This window comes from Hyperolius riggenbachi, chromosome 8 (assembly GCF_040937935.1).
Source record: "Hyperolius riggenbachi isolate aHypRig1 chromosome 8, aHypRig1.pri, whole genome shotgun sequence".
NCBI lineage: Eukaryota > Metazoa > Chordata > Amphibia > Anura > Hyperoliidae > Hyperolius > Hyperolius riggenbachi.
This window is the reverse complement of record NC_090653.1, coordinates 169,406,580-169,421,681: the sequence shown is the minus strand read 5'-3', so window position 1 is coordinate 169,421,681 and position 15,102 is coordinate 169,406,580. Positions and strand designations below refer to the sequence as shown.

At 41.9% G+C, this 15,102-nt stretch overlaps 1 protein-coding gene across 6 annotated transcripts in view; it reads left to right on the top strand.

The window, feature by feature from the left end:
* STARD8 (StAR related lipid transfer domain containing 8) overlaps positions 1-15,102 on the top strand; it is a 346,992-nt gene that overhangs the window by 284,717 nt on the left and 47,173 nt on the right. For all 6 annotated transcript variants that reach the window (XM_068247659.1, XM_068247661.1, XM_068247660.1 and 3 more), the window contains 3 exons: positions 3,498-3,671; positions 12,107-12,266; positions 12,382-12,580. In XM_068247659.1, the coding sequence (XP_068103760.1) occupies positions 3,498-3,671; positions 12,107-12,266; positions 12,382-12,580 (533 nt within the window). The remainder of the gene's footprint in view (positions 1-3,497; positions 3,672-12,106; positions 12,267-12,381; positions 12,581-15,102) is intronic.

The window sequence follows — 15,102 nt, the reverse complement described above, 5'->3', positions numbered from 1 at the left end:
ATGTTACGTTCCTGGCATAAGTATTGGTATCTGTAAAAATGCAGTGTGCTGCCTGCGCTCATCAATTTGACTAAACCTTAGTGAATCAACTCCTTTGTGTGGTGGCTGTAGTGTCCTGTACACATCAGCTGTTCCCTTCTTGATCTAAGAACATGGTAAGGTGGTGAATGGAGTTCAGTAATAGCAGCCAGCATTCATTTAGCAGCAGCTTACAGTTTTCTGACTATACAAACACTAGAAATGCACAGACAGGGCAGAAGGTTGCAGTTTGTATATTGGGACATCTTTTTCTCTAGTCTAGACTGTAGAAGAACAGGACTCAAAACTTAATGTTTTAGGTATTGAATAGTACTGGAGTGACTATAAGCACCTTTTCAATTTTGGATTGCATTCTTCTCGAGAGCTATGACATCTTCAGCTTATAAACTTCACAACTCCAGGTGATCTGCTGGATTTCTCATTGCATATAGACCACTAAACTTTGTAACTACTAGGTAAGGGAAAAAGAGGCGCCCCAAATGCAGCTACCGGCATTTAGTGGCACTTTATTTGGCCTGAGGAAGTGGGCGAGTTCCCACAAAACGCGTTGCCTGTGCTCTATACTAATAAATAATTAATTTCATATGAATTTGTCATCATTGAGTTAAGCCACCTCATTTTCTTCATGTTATTTTTGTTAATTACAAATGCAAAATAATATTTCCCCCACTCACTGCAAGGAAGTTAAAGAGGAACTCCAGTGAACATAATGTAATAGTAAAAGTGCTTCATTTCTACAATAATTATGTAAAAAATTATGTAAAAAATATTTAGTCAGTGTTTTCCCATTGTAAAATATTTCCTCTCCCTGATTTACATTCTGACATTTATCACATGGTGACATTTTTACTGCTGGCAGGTGATGTCAGTAGAAGGAGATGCTGCATGCTTTTTTGGCAGTTGGATCCAGCTGTAAACAGCTGTTATTTCCCACATTGCAATGAGATTCACAGACAGGAAACTGTTCGGACCTGTGGGAGGGGTTTCACCCCAATATCAGCCATACAGAGCCCCCTGATGATCCGTTTGAGAAAAGGTAAAGATTTCTCGTGGGAAAGGGGGTATCAGCTACTGATTGGGATGAAGTTAAATTCTTGGTCACGGTTTCTCTTTAACCTAAGGCCACCCCTCCGAGTGGGAATGGGAGCAGTTTGCTCTTGCTGCTGAGAATACAGGTCCTATACAGTGTAGCAGACATTGCGGAAGTTGCGGACAGGTACTGTATAACATGCATGGGGCACCGGGATGACACTTATCATTAGGGGGAAAGCGCTGGGGCGGGCGAGGCAGTCGGATATGGCGTCACAAGGCCGATTCTGGATCGATTTCTGCATGAAATTGATCGGGAATTGGCCTGCCGCGTATGGGCAGCTGACAGGTTAACCTTTGTTAGTTGGCTTCAAATAAACTTTATATACCAGACCTCATATATGGCCTTTGCATCCATTTTTTGCTCTTTTTAAACTTACATATACTGTATAGGGGTTGTCCTTTTGCTCTTCTTCATTGTGTGTTAGTGTTTGAAACAGGTCTATGACCTACTTCCCCCTGTTATAAAACCTTCTTGGTAGCAATATTGTTTGCGCAAATATGCTTGCTCGTTTTTCTTCTGTTGCTTAACCATGAACAACCATTCCCATCATAGCAGTTAGTTGCTATTACTAAACTGCTTGGTGTAATTTGGACTGGTTTATTGTTACCACCTTTGTCTGACCCTTGATTGCCACCTGTCTTGACCTCTGCCAGTTTGGCTATGTTCCTGTCTCACTCCTGGACTGGTTTTCTGTCTAGCTGTTTGATCTCTCTGCATGACCCCTAACTTATGGCTCACACACACGGGGTACGGCCTTCGCTGCAACCACGTGGCACGCGCGTGTTGCGGCGACAGGTCGCCCGTGTGTATGACGCGCGTGCCCCAAACCGTCGCTACTCCGAGCTGTCGCCAGGCAATTGACTTGTTTAATCGCCGGCAACAGCTTTCGCCGCAACCGTCGCTAGTCCGCGTGTGTATGCGGACTAGCGACAGAAGACCCAATGCAAGTAAATGGAGCATCCGGCTGGGGGATGCTCCATTCACAGACAGCTTCCGCCGCGTCTCTGCCTTTCTGGCGAGACGTGTAGACAGCTGTCGCCACCAAGGAGCTGTAGCTCCCTGGTCTCTTGTAGCCATGCAATGGGGGACAATTGTGCCCCGTGTGTATGTAGCCCTTGACCTCAAGTTTGCCTGGCCTCTGTATTGACAGTCAGTCAAGATTTTGAAAACAAGAGACACTGAACTTTTGAGCGCTTTACCCCACACTCTACCATTTCTGACCTCTGGTATTGACCTTTGCCTTAATTTCTACCCTGAGGTATTTCCTAGGCCCAGAGCCTAAATCTTGCACGCATAAGTCATTGGGACAACCGAAGTCCGGTAGATGTGTTCATGTGCAGATGTGTTTTCCGTTCAAGCAGGGGCTTGGAGGGTGGTTGAAATTGGGATATACTAAAATCAGTGATTGCCTAATGCCTAATACACACGGTACGATATTCCATGCAATAGATGGATCCGATAGGCAAACTCCGTCGTGTCCGATATTGCTCCCGATTTTTTCCGTGCTCGATTTCTCATAGCGGTGAATGGAAAAACATAAGAAAAACAAATAAAGATAAGAAAATCGAGTGAAGAATCGAGTGCGGAATCGTGCGGGAAAAACGATTTGGGTCACAAAATCGCATGGAAAATCTTACCGTGTGCACCCAGCATAAGAGCCTTATGCTGGGTACACACCATGTGTTTTCCCGCTCGATCCGTGGGTCGATCGGGATCGATTCGACTATTTTCGACGTGCTGGATTTGGGCTTTGATCATTCCTACTGTTGATTTTGCATACTTAACATGCAAATCGACGGCAGGAACGAACGAAGCCCAAATCGAGCACGTTGGAAATAGTCGAATCGATCCCGATCGACCCGTGGATCGAGCGGGAAAACGCATGGTGTGTGCCCGGTATTAACCCTTACCGCCCTGAATTTGCTCAGACATTTGTTGCCTCTAAGCTTATTAGTACTAATTATCTACTAGCATGGCTACTGTCAGTAATTCAATTACCATGCACCCAAGTGATCATAATACAAGTTTTAAGCACTGAAACTAGCTGCTTTGTCTTTAGCCACCTCTTAAAGCCAGATTTAAGTCCTTAGGCCAGGTGGTATATTATAGTAAATACAGTTTAGCTTTTGTATATTATTGTGAGCAAGTTTGGACAACTGATGATTACTCAGTTTAGACAAATGATTACTCCAGCCAGTAAATTAGGCATAACTTCCACTGAAACACCTTAGCTTATCAGTGATCAGACTGCTTCTTCACTGGGGATTTGCTGAGACGATGATTTAGCACATTAAATGAGAAAAGTTATTCCCCACGTGAGCATGTTGTAATAATTCATGTTACTGATACTGTCTCTTCACGGCAGGAAATTGCGCTGGCACAGCTTCCAGAACTCCCATCGGCCAAGCCTGAGCTCTGCATCCCTGGAAATTAACAGGCAGTCTGCACCACAGCTTCACTTACTGCAAAAGCTATCTCTGCTCAGACTCACAGCCATCATGGAGAAATACTCTGTGCCCAGCAAGCAAGGGTGGGCGTGGTAAGCATTATTTTTTGCATAGTTGAATTTAAAGCAAGAAAATCCATTTCTACAAAACCTGAAAAGTAATTTGTTTGCCTTTGCTGCTGTATCTGTGTCATAAGTGTGTTTTTTGGACCAGTTGGTAAGGATACTTCATAAAATATATAAACATCCATACCAGCTTCTAGTTATGCATACCTGCAATATTCCACCAGCCCATAACACCGACTTTGAGAAGTACCCACTGATGCAGAAATCCCCCTAAGCCATTATAAAAAAAATATTTTCTTCTCCAATCAGAGAGGGGCGGAGATTTGGATTTTAAATTTGCTAACCCAAAATTTGATATTTGGCACATCAGAAAAGGGCATGATACTTTATTTGCAATAACAAAAAACACTATTGAATTGGCTCTTGCAAGTAAAAGCCTTTGTTCTATTGTGACTAGAGATGAGCTGAACTGTAATGCTGGTGAATAGTTTGCAGCAAACAAGGGTGTTCGAAAGGTGTTTGAAATTCGCATCTAACCCCAATTTTTTGTTTAATTTGCGTTTGCAGTTCTCCCATAGGCATTAATGAAAGGAAAGCGGCCACTGACATTAGCAGTTAAAGCACACCCGAGGCGAAAATAAACTAATGAAATAAACAATTGTATCTATCTTCCTTCTTCTAAAATTGACTTTTTAGGATATTCCACAGTTTTATGTGTAAATCTACTTTTTAAGTTTTTACTGTTTTATTATTTTTGCCTAATAAAACATTCATTGAAGTATGGCAGAGCTAAAATCTATGAACTAGTAACCCTTATTATTATTATTATTATTAATAACCCTTTTTATCTTTTTCCTGCTCTCAGAATCCATTTTCTGCTAGGAAAGTGTTTTATAGTTGGATATTCTTATCAGTGAGGGTCACACTGTAGTCACTTCCTGTCTGAGACAGCCACTTACATACCTGATTTTGAACATTTTCAGGCTGAGAAAGAAAAAAAGGAACACAGCAGCATAGTTATTTGTGTGCTAGGCACTGTACATACCCATGTCTATCTCATTGTGTCACATGTCACCTCGGGTATCCTTTAATAGAAAAGCCCCCTTACGTGCTAGAAACACCAAATTTTCAGGGTATGTGGAGGGGGACAGTGGGTACAAGAATCATTTTTTTTTTCAAAAAGTCCTTATAGCATTTGAGAAAATTGGTTTTAAAGTTTCATAGGAAAAAAATAATACATTTAAATGCGGTAAATGACAGATAATGTAGCAAACCTAACGGTAGTGTACATTTACATATATATAAAAAAAGAGCAATGAATTTCAATGAATTTCATGCTTTGGTCAGGGATCGCTATACAGCCACAATGTGGCAACTTTACCTATTTTTTGAAACATTTTTTTTTGTTTAAAGTGTGGGAAATAAAAAAAAAAATGACGTGGGGTCCCCCCTCCCGAGCTTCTTTAACCCCTTGTCCCCCATGCAGGCTGGGATAGCCAGAATGTGGAGGCCCCTGAGTACCCTGAGCTATACCAGCCCGCATGGTCCATGGTATTGGGGGGGTGGATCTGGGGGAGAGGGGTGGAGATTCGGATTTATAATTTGCGAACACAAAATTTATTTTTGGCCCATCACTAATTGTAACATCTATCTGTATCAGCTCTTTCAACATAGTCACCACTAAAGGTAGACATACATCTAGCGGTGATGAGCAGATTCGACCAAGAGACAAATCTCTCTCTTAATCGAATCTGATTAGACAGTGATCTGTCAGCTGCCCATACATCGCAGGCCAATACCCGATCAATTTCATGCTGAAAACAAACCAGAATCCGCCTTGTGACACCATATTCAACCGCTTCGCCACCCCGACGCTTTCTCCTTAATGTTGAGTGTCCCCCCGTTACCTCATGCATGTTATACATTACCTGTCCACGACCTCCGATTGTCCCCGCTGGCTCTGGGCACACTCTTCATACACATTGCGCCACATGGTTGCCTAGTAACGTGGGCGCTTGTATGACACCTAACGTTATACGCACGCCATTACTAGGAAGCCACGTGGGGTAAGCGTGTATGTAGAGCGGAATGCGCCTGGAGCAGCGGAGGACTAGCGGAGGCCATGGACAGGTAATGTTTAACATGCATGGGCCCTGGGGGGGTTGGGTTGGGGGGGGGGTCAGCGGTGGGGGTTTCGTTGCATTCGTCAATCGACCCAAAGTTGCATGCCGCTACCACCGCACACCCGATCGAGCACGTCGGCACAACATTTTGCAGCATGCGCAATCTACTATGCGACCAAGTGCATGACAGACAATGCGACTATTGTCGGTCATGCACTTGGCGGCACTGATTTTCATCTGATTCGATTAAATTAATCGAATGGTCGGATGGTCGATCGGCTGCCAGGTTGCCTGATGTATGGCTACCTTAAGGTCTGTGCAATAATTCCACAACTTGGTCTTGGATGTCACCGTGACAACCATGACCTTTTCTTGTTTCTTTCGTGGCTTAGTAGCCAAATTAGATGCCATAACAGAAACATGTACCTCTGCAGCTGCCTGCATCAGTTTGATCCCACCGCTCAGTTCCTTTCAGCATAGGCACCACTAAGTGTTGTGTAATAATTCCACAACTCGTTCTTGGATCAATCTATCTGTCAAGGCGCTTTGAGCACCTCAATTAGAGCTCAGGAGATTTGGGCACAGCTGGCGCCACCATACTTATGTCTGTAGTGGCTCATAGTGAGTAACTTTGGCGAAGTCAGAAGACGGAGCTGAAGTTACTTTTAAAACACTGTAATTCGGCCGCCAGCAATAGCTGGAAGCCGAATTACAATTACACCATTCCCCACCATCCATGCACACCTGGAGGGGGAATAGTAGCAGTTGGCTGATAGTGTAATGGTTAAGGGCTCTGCCTCTGACACAGGAGACCAGGGTTCGAATCTCGGCTCTGCCTGTTCAGTAAGCCAGCACTAATTCAGTAGGAGACCTTTGGCAAGTCTCCCTTACACTGCTACTGCCAATAGAGCGCGCCCTAGTGGCTGCTGCTCTGCTCTGGCGCTTTGAGTCCGCAAGGAGAAAAGCGCAATATAAATGTTATTTGTCTTGTCTTGTCTAGTAACTATCGACCTCTGGGACTTGTGCAGGAGCAGGGTAAGCTGTATATCAGCTATAGGTAAGCTGTATATCGGCTATATCCTGCACCCAAGTCTCCCAGTGGCGATTTCCCTCGTACACGTCAGGGCGCTTAGTGGCCTTTTAGTGCTATAGTTGAGACAACCACACTTTCTCTCCATGCTCAATATCTTGAAAACACTGCACTAATAAACCGGCATAATCTTTCACCTCTTGTCAGGATTAAAATACTTTTTACTTAGTTACATATAGTTACATAGTTTGTTGAAAAAAGACAACCAGAAAATATGGTATAACACTAGCCTGTACCCTTACATATCCCAGTTTATCCAGAGGAAGGCAAAAAAGAAAATTACAAGGCTTTACCAACGAACCTTAAATAGGAAAAATTCTTGACTCCAGATGGCAATCCTTGATCAACACCATTGGGAATTAGCTAGTAATAGCCATGGATGTCCACCCAAGCCCTCATTAAATGCAAATATAGAATTTACAAATTACAACAACTACTCTCTGTGGTAAGATGTCCCACATTTTAACCACTCTTACTGTATAGAACCCCTTTGTAAATATATGACCACAACTTTTTTTCCTCCATACACAGATCATATCCGCTAGTCCTAGAGGCAAAAAGCTCATCTGCCAAGCGTTTATATTCCCCTGATGTATTTATACATGTTAGTAGATCTCTAAGGTGTCCTTTATTCAGACTGAATAAGTCTTGTTTAACCCAGTTTGGTAAGTGAGAACTTACATTCCTCTGATCAAGTTTGTTGCTCATCTCCGCACCTGCCCCAAAACTCCAATGTTCCTCCTGTAATACAGTGCCCAGAAGCGTATTCCATATTCCAAATGCGGCTTTACAAGAGAGCTTATGGGCAGAATTATGCTAGCATCTCTAGTTTTTATTTCCCATTTAATGCATCCCAAAATGTTATTTTCTTTAGTCGCAGCTGCTTGGCTTTGAATTCTATTATTTAACTCTTCGTCAACCAGTACTACTTCTGAGTCCCTTTCCAAATGTGATGTCTCTATCTGTATCCCATTTATTTTGTTTGGTGCTAGACCATTGGTGTGACCAAGATGCATAACTTTTGATTTACACTTTTCAACATTACATTTTATCTGCAATTTACTTCCCCATGTAGCCATCTTATCCAGACCCTTCTGCAATATTTCAATATCTTCCTGTGTGTTGATAATTCGACACAACTTGTTATCATCTGCAAAAAATAGTAACATTACTTTCTACTTTATTCGTTTTTACTTTTGTATTACGGTACATTAAATTCTCCAAACAGAAGGCCTCAAAGAGTAGCTTGTAATTTCCCATAATAAAACCTCAAACATTTTTTTTTTACTATTCAAGCTCTTATTGCACACGTGACAGAAAAGTATGTTACTTACTTTTCTGTCACAAAACAAATGAGCACAGCATTTTTGGACTATCAGACCTGTGTTTTGCTGTGCATGCCTAAGATTATTATAAGGTTTTGAATTGAATAATCAGGGAAAACCAAAATACAATTATAAAACAAATGCTTGTTTTATATACAGCACTTTTAGTATGCCGCAAGTCACCCAATTGTTATGCTACATTATTCAGTTTTGGTAGGTGTTAATAAATAACTGGGCAGGCAAGGTGTTATAGCATTATAGTATTTGTTTTTCTTGCTTCAGTTATCTGAACTGTTGATGTGGGGATTGGCAAATGATGCCTCCAAAAAGGGGAAATCCTAAATAAGTTATAAAAGTCACAACCTGGTTCTACCTCTTTGGAAATAAAGGATTGCATGAGTCTTCAAAAATAAAGGATTGCATTAGTCTTCAAAAATAAAGGATTGCATGAGTCTTCAAAAATATTAGATACAGGTTGTCAAGGTGCCATGTATTGCTCAGTGAAAATTGTACAATATTGAAAACCCATGCAGATTAAATAAAAATATGTTATGTAAATTATTTGCATGTTAAGAAAGAGAAACAAGACATTTAGAGAATGTGATAAAAAAAAAAAACACCTAAAAAATGCTAGTTAGAGGGCTCGTTCAGACTATGCGCACTACCGTGCACATTTTCAGCAGCGCGTATAGTGTATGACACACAAGAACGTTAGAAAGACAGCTTTTCTACCATTCCCATCATATGCCGCTGCGCAGCAGTGCGAAGCGCTATCGCACTGCTGCATGCATTTTTCAGTAATCGCAGCACTGACCCATTTACTGTAGTGAATGGGATCAGCAGTGTAGCACAAAGTAGTGCAGATGGCGTGTGATCGTATGCATTGCGTTCCGATCGCACTGCCATCTCCGCTAAATGATGTGAAAGAGGCTTAAAAAAGAGGGTTTGAAATGTTTATAGATAAATTGTCTTTTACCACCTCCTAGTGGCCAGAAAGAAATTTACCAGTAAACCTGGTACATTATATAAAACCTTTAGTTTCTATCAGGGCTGTGGAGTCGGAGTCAGGAGAAAATGCACCGACTCCGACTCCTAATGAATTTAAACTGTAATTAAAATAGAAAATGTGATAAAATGTTCTATTTCTCAAATAATAGTCACCATAAATAATTTATATATACAGTAATAGCTGTGCTTAGACCACAAAAATAAAATAATACAATCAAAAAATAGTTACTTGTGCTGCTTCAATAAAGCAGTCCCCGTATTTTTAAAGTCAGATATACTGTACATATCTGATAGTGACTGTATATATGTTGTGTACACAAGAATCATACTAAATAACATCTATGCTGTAAGAATAAAGCCTGTTGTGTAGCTGTGTCACTAATAGATGGAAATAACTCTGCGTTGATGCTGGTTTATGCAAATGTATTTGCTCATGAAATCAAATAATTTGATATGTTGTTAAAGTTTGGTTTAGTGACTACGAATTAAATGGTACCTGAGATGGAGGAAAAGAAAAGTTTCATACATACCTGGGGCTTCCTCCAGCCCCCTTCAGGCTAATCCAGTTACTGTCCCACACCACCACCTGGATCTTCTGCTATGAGTCCCGGGAATTCAGCCAATCAGCGCAGTCCGGCCACATGCCGCTTCCACAGCTAGGAGTGTTCTGCACCTGCGCAATAGTGCTGCGCAGGTGTAGTAAGCTCCCAGGAGTGTGTGCATGGGCACTACGCCCGACTGGCTCAAGTACGTGGACCCATAGCAGAAGATCCAGGTGGCGGAGGAAGACAGCAAGGGACTGATTAGCCTGAAGGGGGCTGGAAGAAACCCCAGGTATGTATAAAACTTTAATTCCATCTGTCTCAGGTTTACTTTGTTACACAGTAGTACTATACTCTACATATGCACTCCCCACAGAGCTGCAGGGAATCCACTGAGAATGTTGTGCCCATTGAACACAGAGGTGTTGTCTATCACCCATAAACCTGGTTCAGATTGTACATGAATAATGTGTAATAGAGTAAAAATAGCCTCATTCTTTTGCAGAGTACCTGCACATCACTCTTACATGTACCCACAGTTATATTGCCTAGGGCCTGATCCATGTTCAGATTGTGCATGAAGAATTTGTAATAAAGGAACAATCCCCTCATTCCCCTGCAGAGTACCTGCACATCACTCTTATATGTACCCACAGTCACATTGCCTAGGGCCTGATAGATGTTCTTTGTTCCTGTCTTCTACAAGTACTCTTACCAAGGACTAGTTTTAGTCTATGATTAAAAGTATTAGAGGCAGAAGGTCAGCCGGCTAGCCAGGTAACTGGTATTGCTTAAAAGAGAATAAATATGGTAGCCTCCATATCCCTCTCACTTCAGTTGTGTTTTAAAATTCCTAAGCGTTGGCAGTTAAGAGATGCATTCCATTTTACATACTTGCAATCAACCAAATTGTAATATAATGTAATGTAATATCATATGCAAATTAGAGGAGTCGGAGTTGGTGGAATCCTAACCTGAGGAGTCGGTGGATTTTTATACCGACTCCACAGTCCTGGTTTCTATAGCTTTATTTTATAGGAGTGCATTTTTTTAAAAGTGAATTAACAGTTTGAAAAAGTTTAATCACACTATATGTGTTGCTTTCAGTCATAACGCACCGCACATGCAAGTTCTTAGACTTTAATGTTAATATTCAAAGTACAGTGTGTGTTCCCGAGTGTTGCATTGTAACACGGCAATTAGGGCATGATGCATGCGGTTTCCTGTCCGTTTCAATTTCTCGAGGCCACTGACGTCCATGTCATAACGAGCTGTGATGCACATTCCATTCATTGGAAACACATGCACAGAATCATGTTCGCGTTGTGCAATGTGAATGATCCCTTAGTTTTTCCTTACTACTTTTTGCTTACTGTTTGAAAAAGGCTTAAGGTAGCCATACATCAGGGACTTGGCGGCTGATCGACCATTCAATTCGATTATTATAATTGGAGGAAAATGGGTGTTGCCAACTGCATGCCCAATCGGCGATGCAACCAATTTCGGGCTGAAATTGGTTATATATATATATCGGACATGCTGCAAGATGTCGCATCGTCATAGTCGATCTGGTGTCAGTAATGGCGATATCGGGGCAAACAACGGACCCAACGAAACCCCCGGTGCGTTTCCCCTAATATATAAATGTGTGTACATTTATACATTACCTGTCCTGTGTCGCGGTCCCCGTCTGTCTTCTGAATCCACCACTCTTCAATTAGCCAACCATGTATGCCGCTGGTGCGTGTGTGACATCATGTACCATGCCAGTGGCATGTATAAGGCTAACTTAAGAGCGGCGGATTCGGAAGACAGATGGGCACTGTGACACAGGACAGGTAATGTATAAATGCAATGGGGAACAGTGATGCGTTGGCGGAGACGACAGGCTCGGCCGATTCCAAAGAGATGTCATGCTGAAATTGATCGGGAATTGGCCTGCGGTGTATGGGCAACCGAAAGATCTCTCTCTAATCAGATTCAATCAGAGAGAAATCTGTCTCTTTGGTCGAATCTGACCATCACCGCTAGATGTATAGACACCTTTACTGACGGTCATTGCAATAATTGTCAGTCTCTACGGAGTTTTGCAAAAAGCAGTTATTTCCCACAATGCAACGAGGTTCACAGACAGCAAACTGTCAGGACCATGGTCATGCCATCACACGGTGGGAGGGGTTACACTACAATATCAGACACATAACCCCCCCAGCCACACCCCCCCCCCCCCCCCCCCGATCGATTTTACAAAAAAATTTGCCCCGCAGAAAAACAAACAACCAACTGAATGCATATACTGTATAATGAATTTTGTGTGTATAATTAGGCGAGTTATTTTTACCATATTGGTTTACAAATGTCATTGTTATTATAGGACTGTTCCTAAATTCATGAAGAGAAGTAAAGTCCCAGACTACAGAGGAAGAACTGTGTTTGGCATTCCACCAATTATCAATGTACAAAGGACAGGTCAGCCACTGCCACAGTGCATCCAGCAAGCAATGCGTTACATCCGCAGCCAGTGCCTCGATCAGGTATATGAACACTGGATGCAGAATAATGAGGGCCGCATGTTTAGCATTGTTTGAATTACCCTCGTTTTCCCTAACCACACATAATGATATTCACACTTTGTTCTTTGTGCCTTAGATTGGAATCTTCCGAAAGTCTGGGGTGAAGTCTCGAATTCAGCTTCTGAGACAGATGAATGAGGCTTCCCCTGATAACGTTAGCTATGTCGGGCAGTCGGCATACGATGTTGCTGATCTGGTGAAGCAATATTTTAGGGACTTGCCGGAGCCCATCTTCACCACAAAGCTAACTGACACCTTTCTGCAAATCTACCAGTGTGAGTGCTTCTTTTATCTACTGTAAATTAAGAATATTTTTATATTGGAGAACTGTGTCAGCTCCCCCCCCCCCAAGGAAGTAAAATACCCCCACGCAACACAGAGGCAGCAAAGTAGGGCCTTAACACCTTCTATGGAGCACCTTGAATGCCCCCTTATTGACCTTTACCTACAACCAACCCAAAAAGCATATCACATCCCTGATGATTTCAAGGTCAGGTCACTTTAAATGCAGCTGACAGCTCATGTCCAGTATTCTAAACTTCTCTTTTTTTTTTAGTTATTATTATGCATGAGAAAAGTTTTTGGGAAATGGGGTTTTATTTACAGTGATGAACAAAAATGTCAATATTCTTTTGGCATTAATTTTCGCAAAAACAATGTTGAATTCAATTTTCGAGAAAAAAATCCATTGAAAATTTGTTTTGTTATTTTTAGGGGCTAAAATATTTAATTGTCATGCTAAAAATTGTCATCGTAAAAATATATTTTTCTTGCATTGTTGCGCTTTTCATGAATTTTCGCGGTAACAATATTGATTCTTCGAAATCAATATTTTTTGGGGAAAATACAAGCCTATTTTTTGTGATAATTTCTCGAAATCGAAAATAGCATTTTCGATGTGAAAATGACTTTGGAGAAAATTTGCAAGCAATACTCTGTTCAGTTCCTTGGAATTACCATATGATACAGGAATTCTCACTTCACTGGTTCGCTAAGCTGTGAAGCCAAAGAAAGGGATTTATAAAATTGCTGGCATTATTATCACTGATTTATTTCAAACCATTGCACTAATGAATATATTTGGTATGGTACTACAACATACTTAGGTAAAAGTGTCATTACATATAAAACCCGACTATACAAAGTTCATATAGATAAGGCAGCAGATACAGTGACAGTGTTTTCATACTTGTCCTGAAACCATATTAATGTTGCACCCTGCTGGGGGGAGACTAGGATTTTTTTGTTATCAAGATAAAGGATATCACCTTTAACTTCACTGGGAGCTTACATATGTTACTGATAAAAATTGATGTGTTACTGATAAAAAATGATGTGTTACTGATGAAGTTTGGTGAGATCAGTGAAACCTTTAAAATTAAAGGACACCTGAACTGAGAGAGATATGATGGCTGCCATATGTATTTTCTTTTAAACAATACCAATTGCCTGGCAGTCCTGTATCTCTTTTGCTGCAGTAGTATCTGGACAACACACCTGAAACACCTGAGCTGCATTCTTGTTGAGGCTGGTTTCACACTACAAACTGCACCGCACTGCCAAAAAACTGGCGTTCAGGAAATACTACATAGTATTCCCCTTCTGGCATCCGGCGAAAGAGGCAGTGGCGCACGCTTGTGCTCACATCCTGTTTTGGAAATATGGAAGAGAGCAGAAGATTGCTAGTCCTTATTTGAAAGTTGACTGATTGCTCTGGGTAACCATTCTTTTAAACAATACCAATTGCCTGGCAGTTCTGTATCTCTTTTGCTGCAGTAGTGTCTGAACAACACACCTGAAACACCTGATCTGCATGCTTGTCGAGGCCGATTTCACACTACAAACCGCACCACCAAATAACAGGCGCTACAGCAAATACTACATAGTATTCCCTTTCTGGCATCTGGAGAAACAGGAAGTGACGCTTGCGTTCACTTCCTGTTTTGGAAATATGTAAGAGTGCAGAAGCATATTGTAAAAATACGCTTCCGCGCAAATGCACTGCCTTCGCCATCATTTTCAAAAATGCATGCTTCTCCATAGAATTACACGACTTCCGGCCCGACGCAGATCGCTGGAAGCCGTCACAGGAGCCGCACGGTAACGTAAGTTTGCAAGCACGTTAGATAGGGCACTTCAGCGCAGCGTATTGCAACGTGGGAAATGTGAACTCCCCCATAGACTTTCATTAGGCTGCGATAGGCCCCCAGGGTCTAAGGCTAAAAGCATTAGAGGCAGAGAATTAGCAGGACAGCCAAGCAACTGGTATTGGTTAAAAGGATATACATATGGAAGCCTCCATACCCCTCTCAGTTCAGCAGTACTGGACTCACCAAAGTATGCTTTTAGTGTATTTGATTCTTTAGATAACAGTAGTAAATGTAACACAGTTTCAACTGGCTGTGTTCTATTTTACACACTGTTGGTCTGATTCATAAAGGTAAATCCAAAGTGAAGTTGCCTAGTCCTTAATTGAAAGCTGACTGATTGCTCTGGGTAACCATTTCAGATTTGCTCCAACATTCATTATGCTGATCTTTGATTATTCTCTGAGAGTGATGATGGTAACATTTTTAATAATTGGGAAAAAGACTTAAAGGGATACTGTAGGGGGGTCGGGGGAAAATGAGTTGAACTTACCCGGGGCTTCTTATGGTCCCCCGCAGACATCCTGTGTTGGCGCAGCCACTAACTGATGCTCCGGCCCCGCCTCCAGTTCACTTCTGGAATTTCTGACTTTAAAGTCAGAAAACCACTGCGCCTGCGTTGCCGTGCCCTCACTCCCGCTGATGTCACT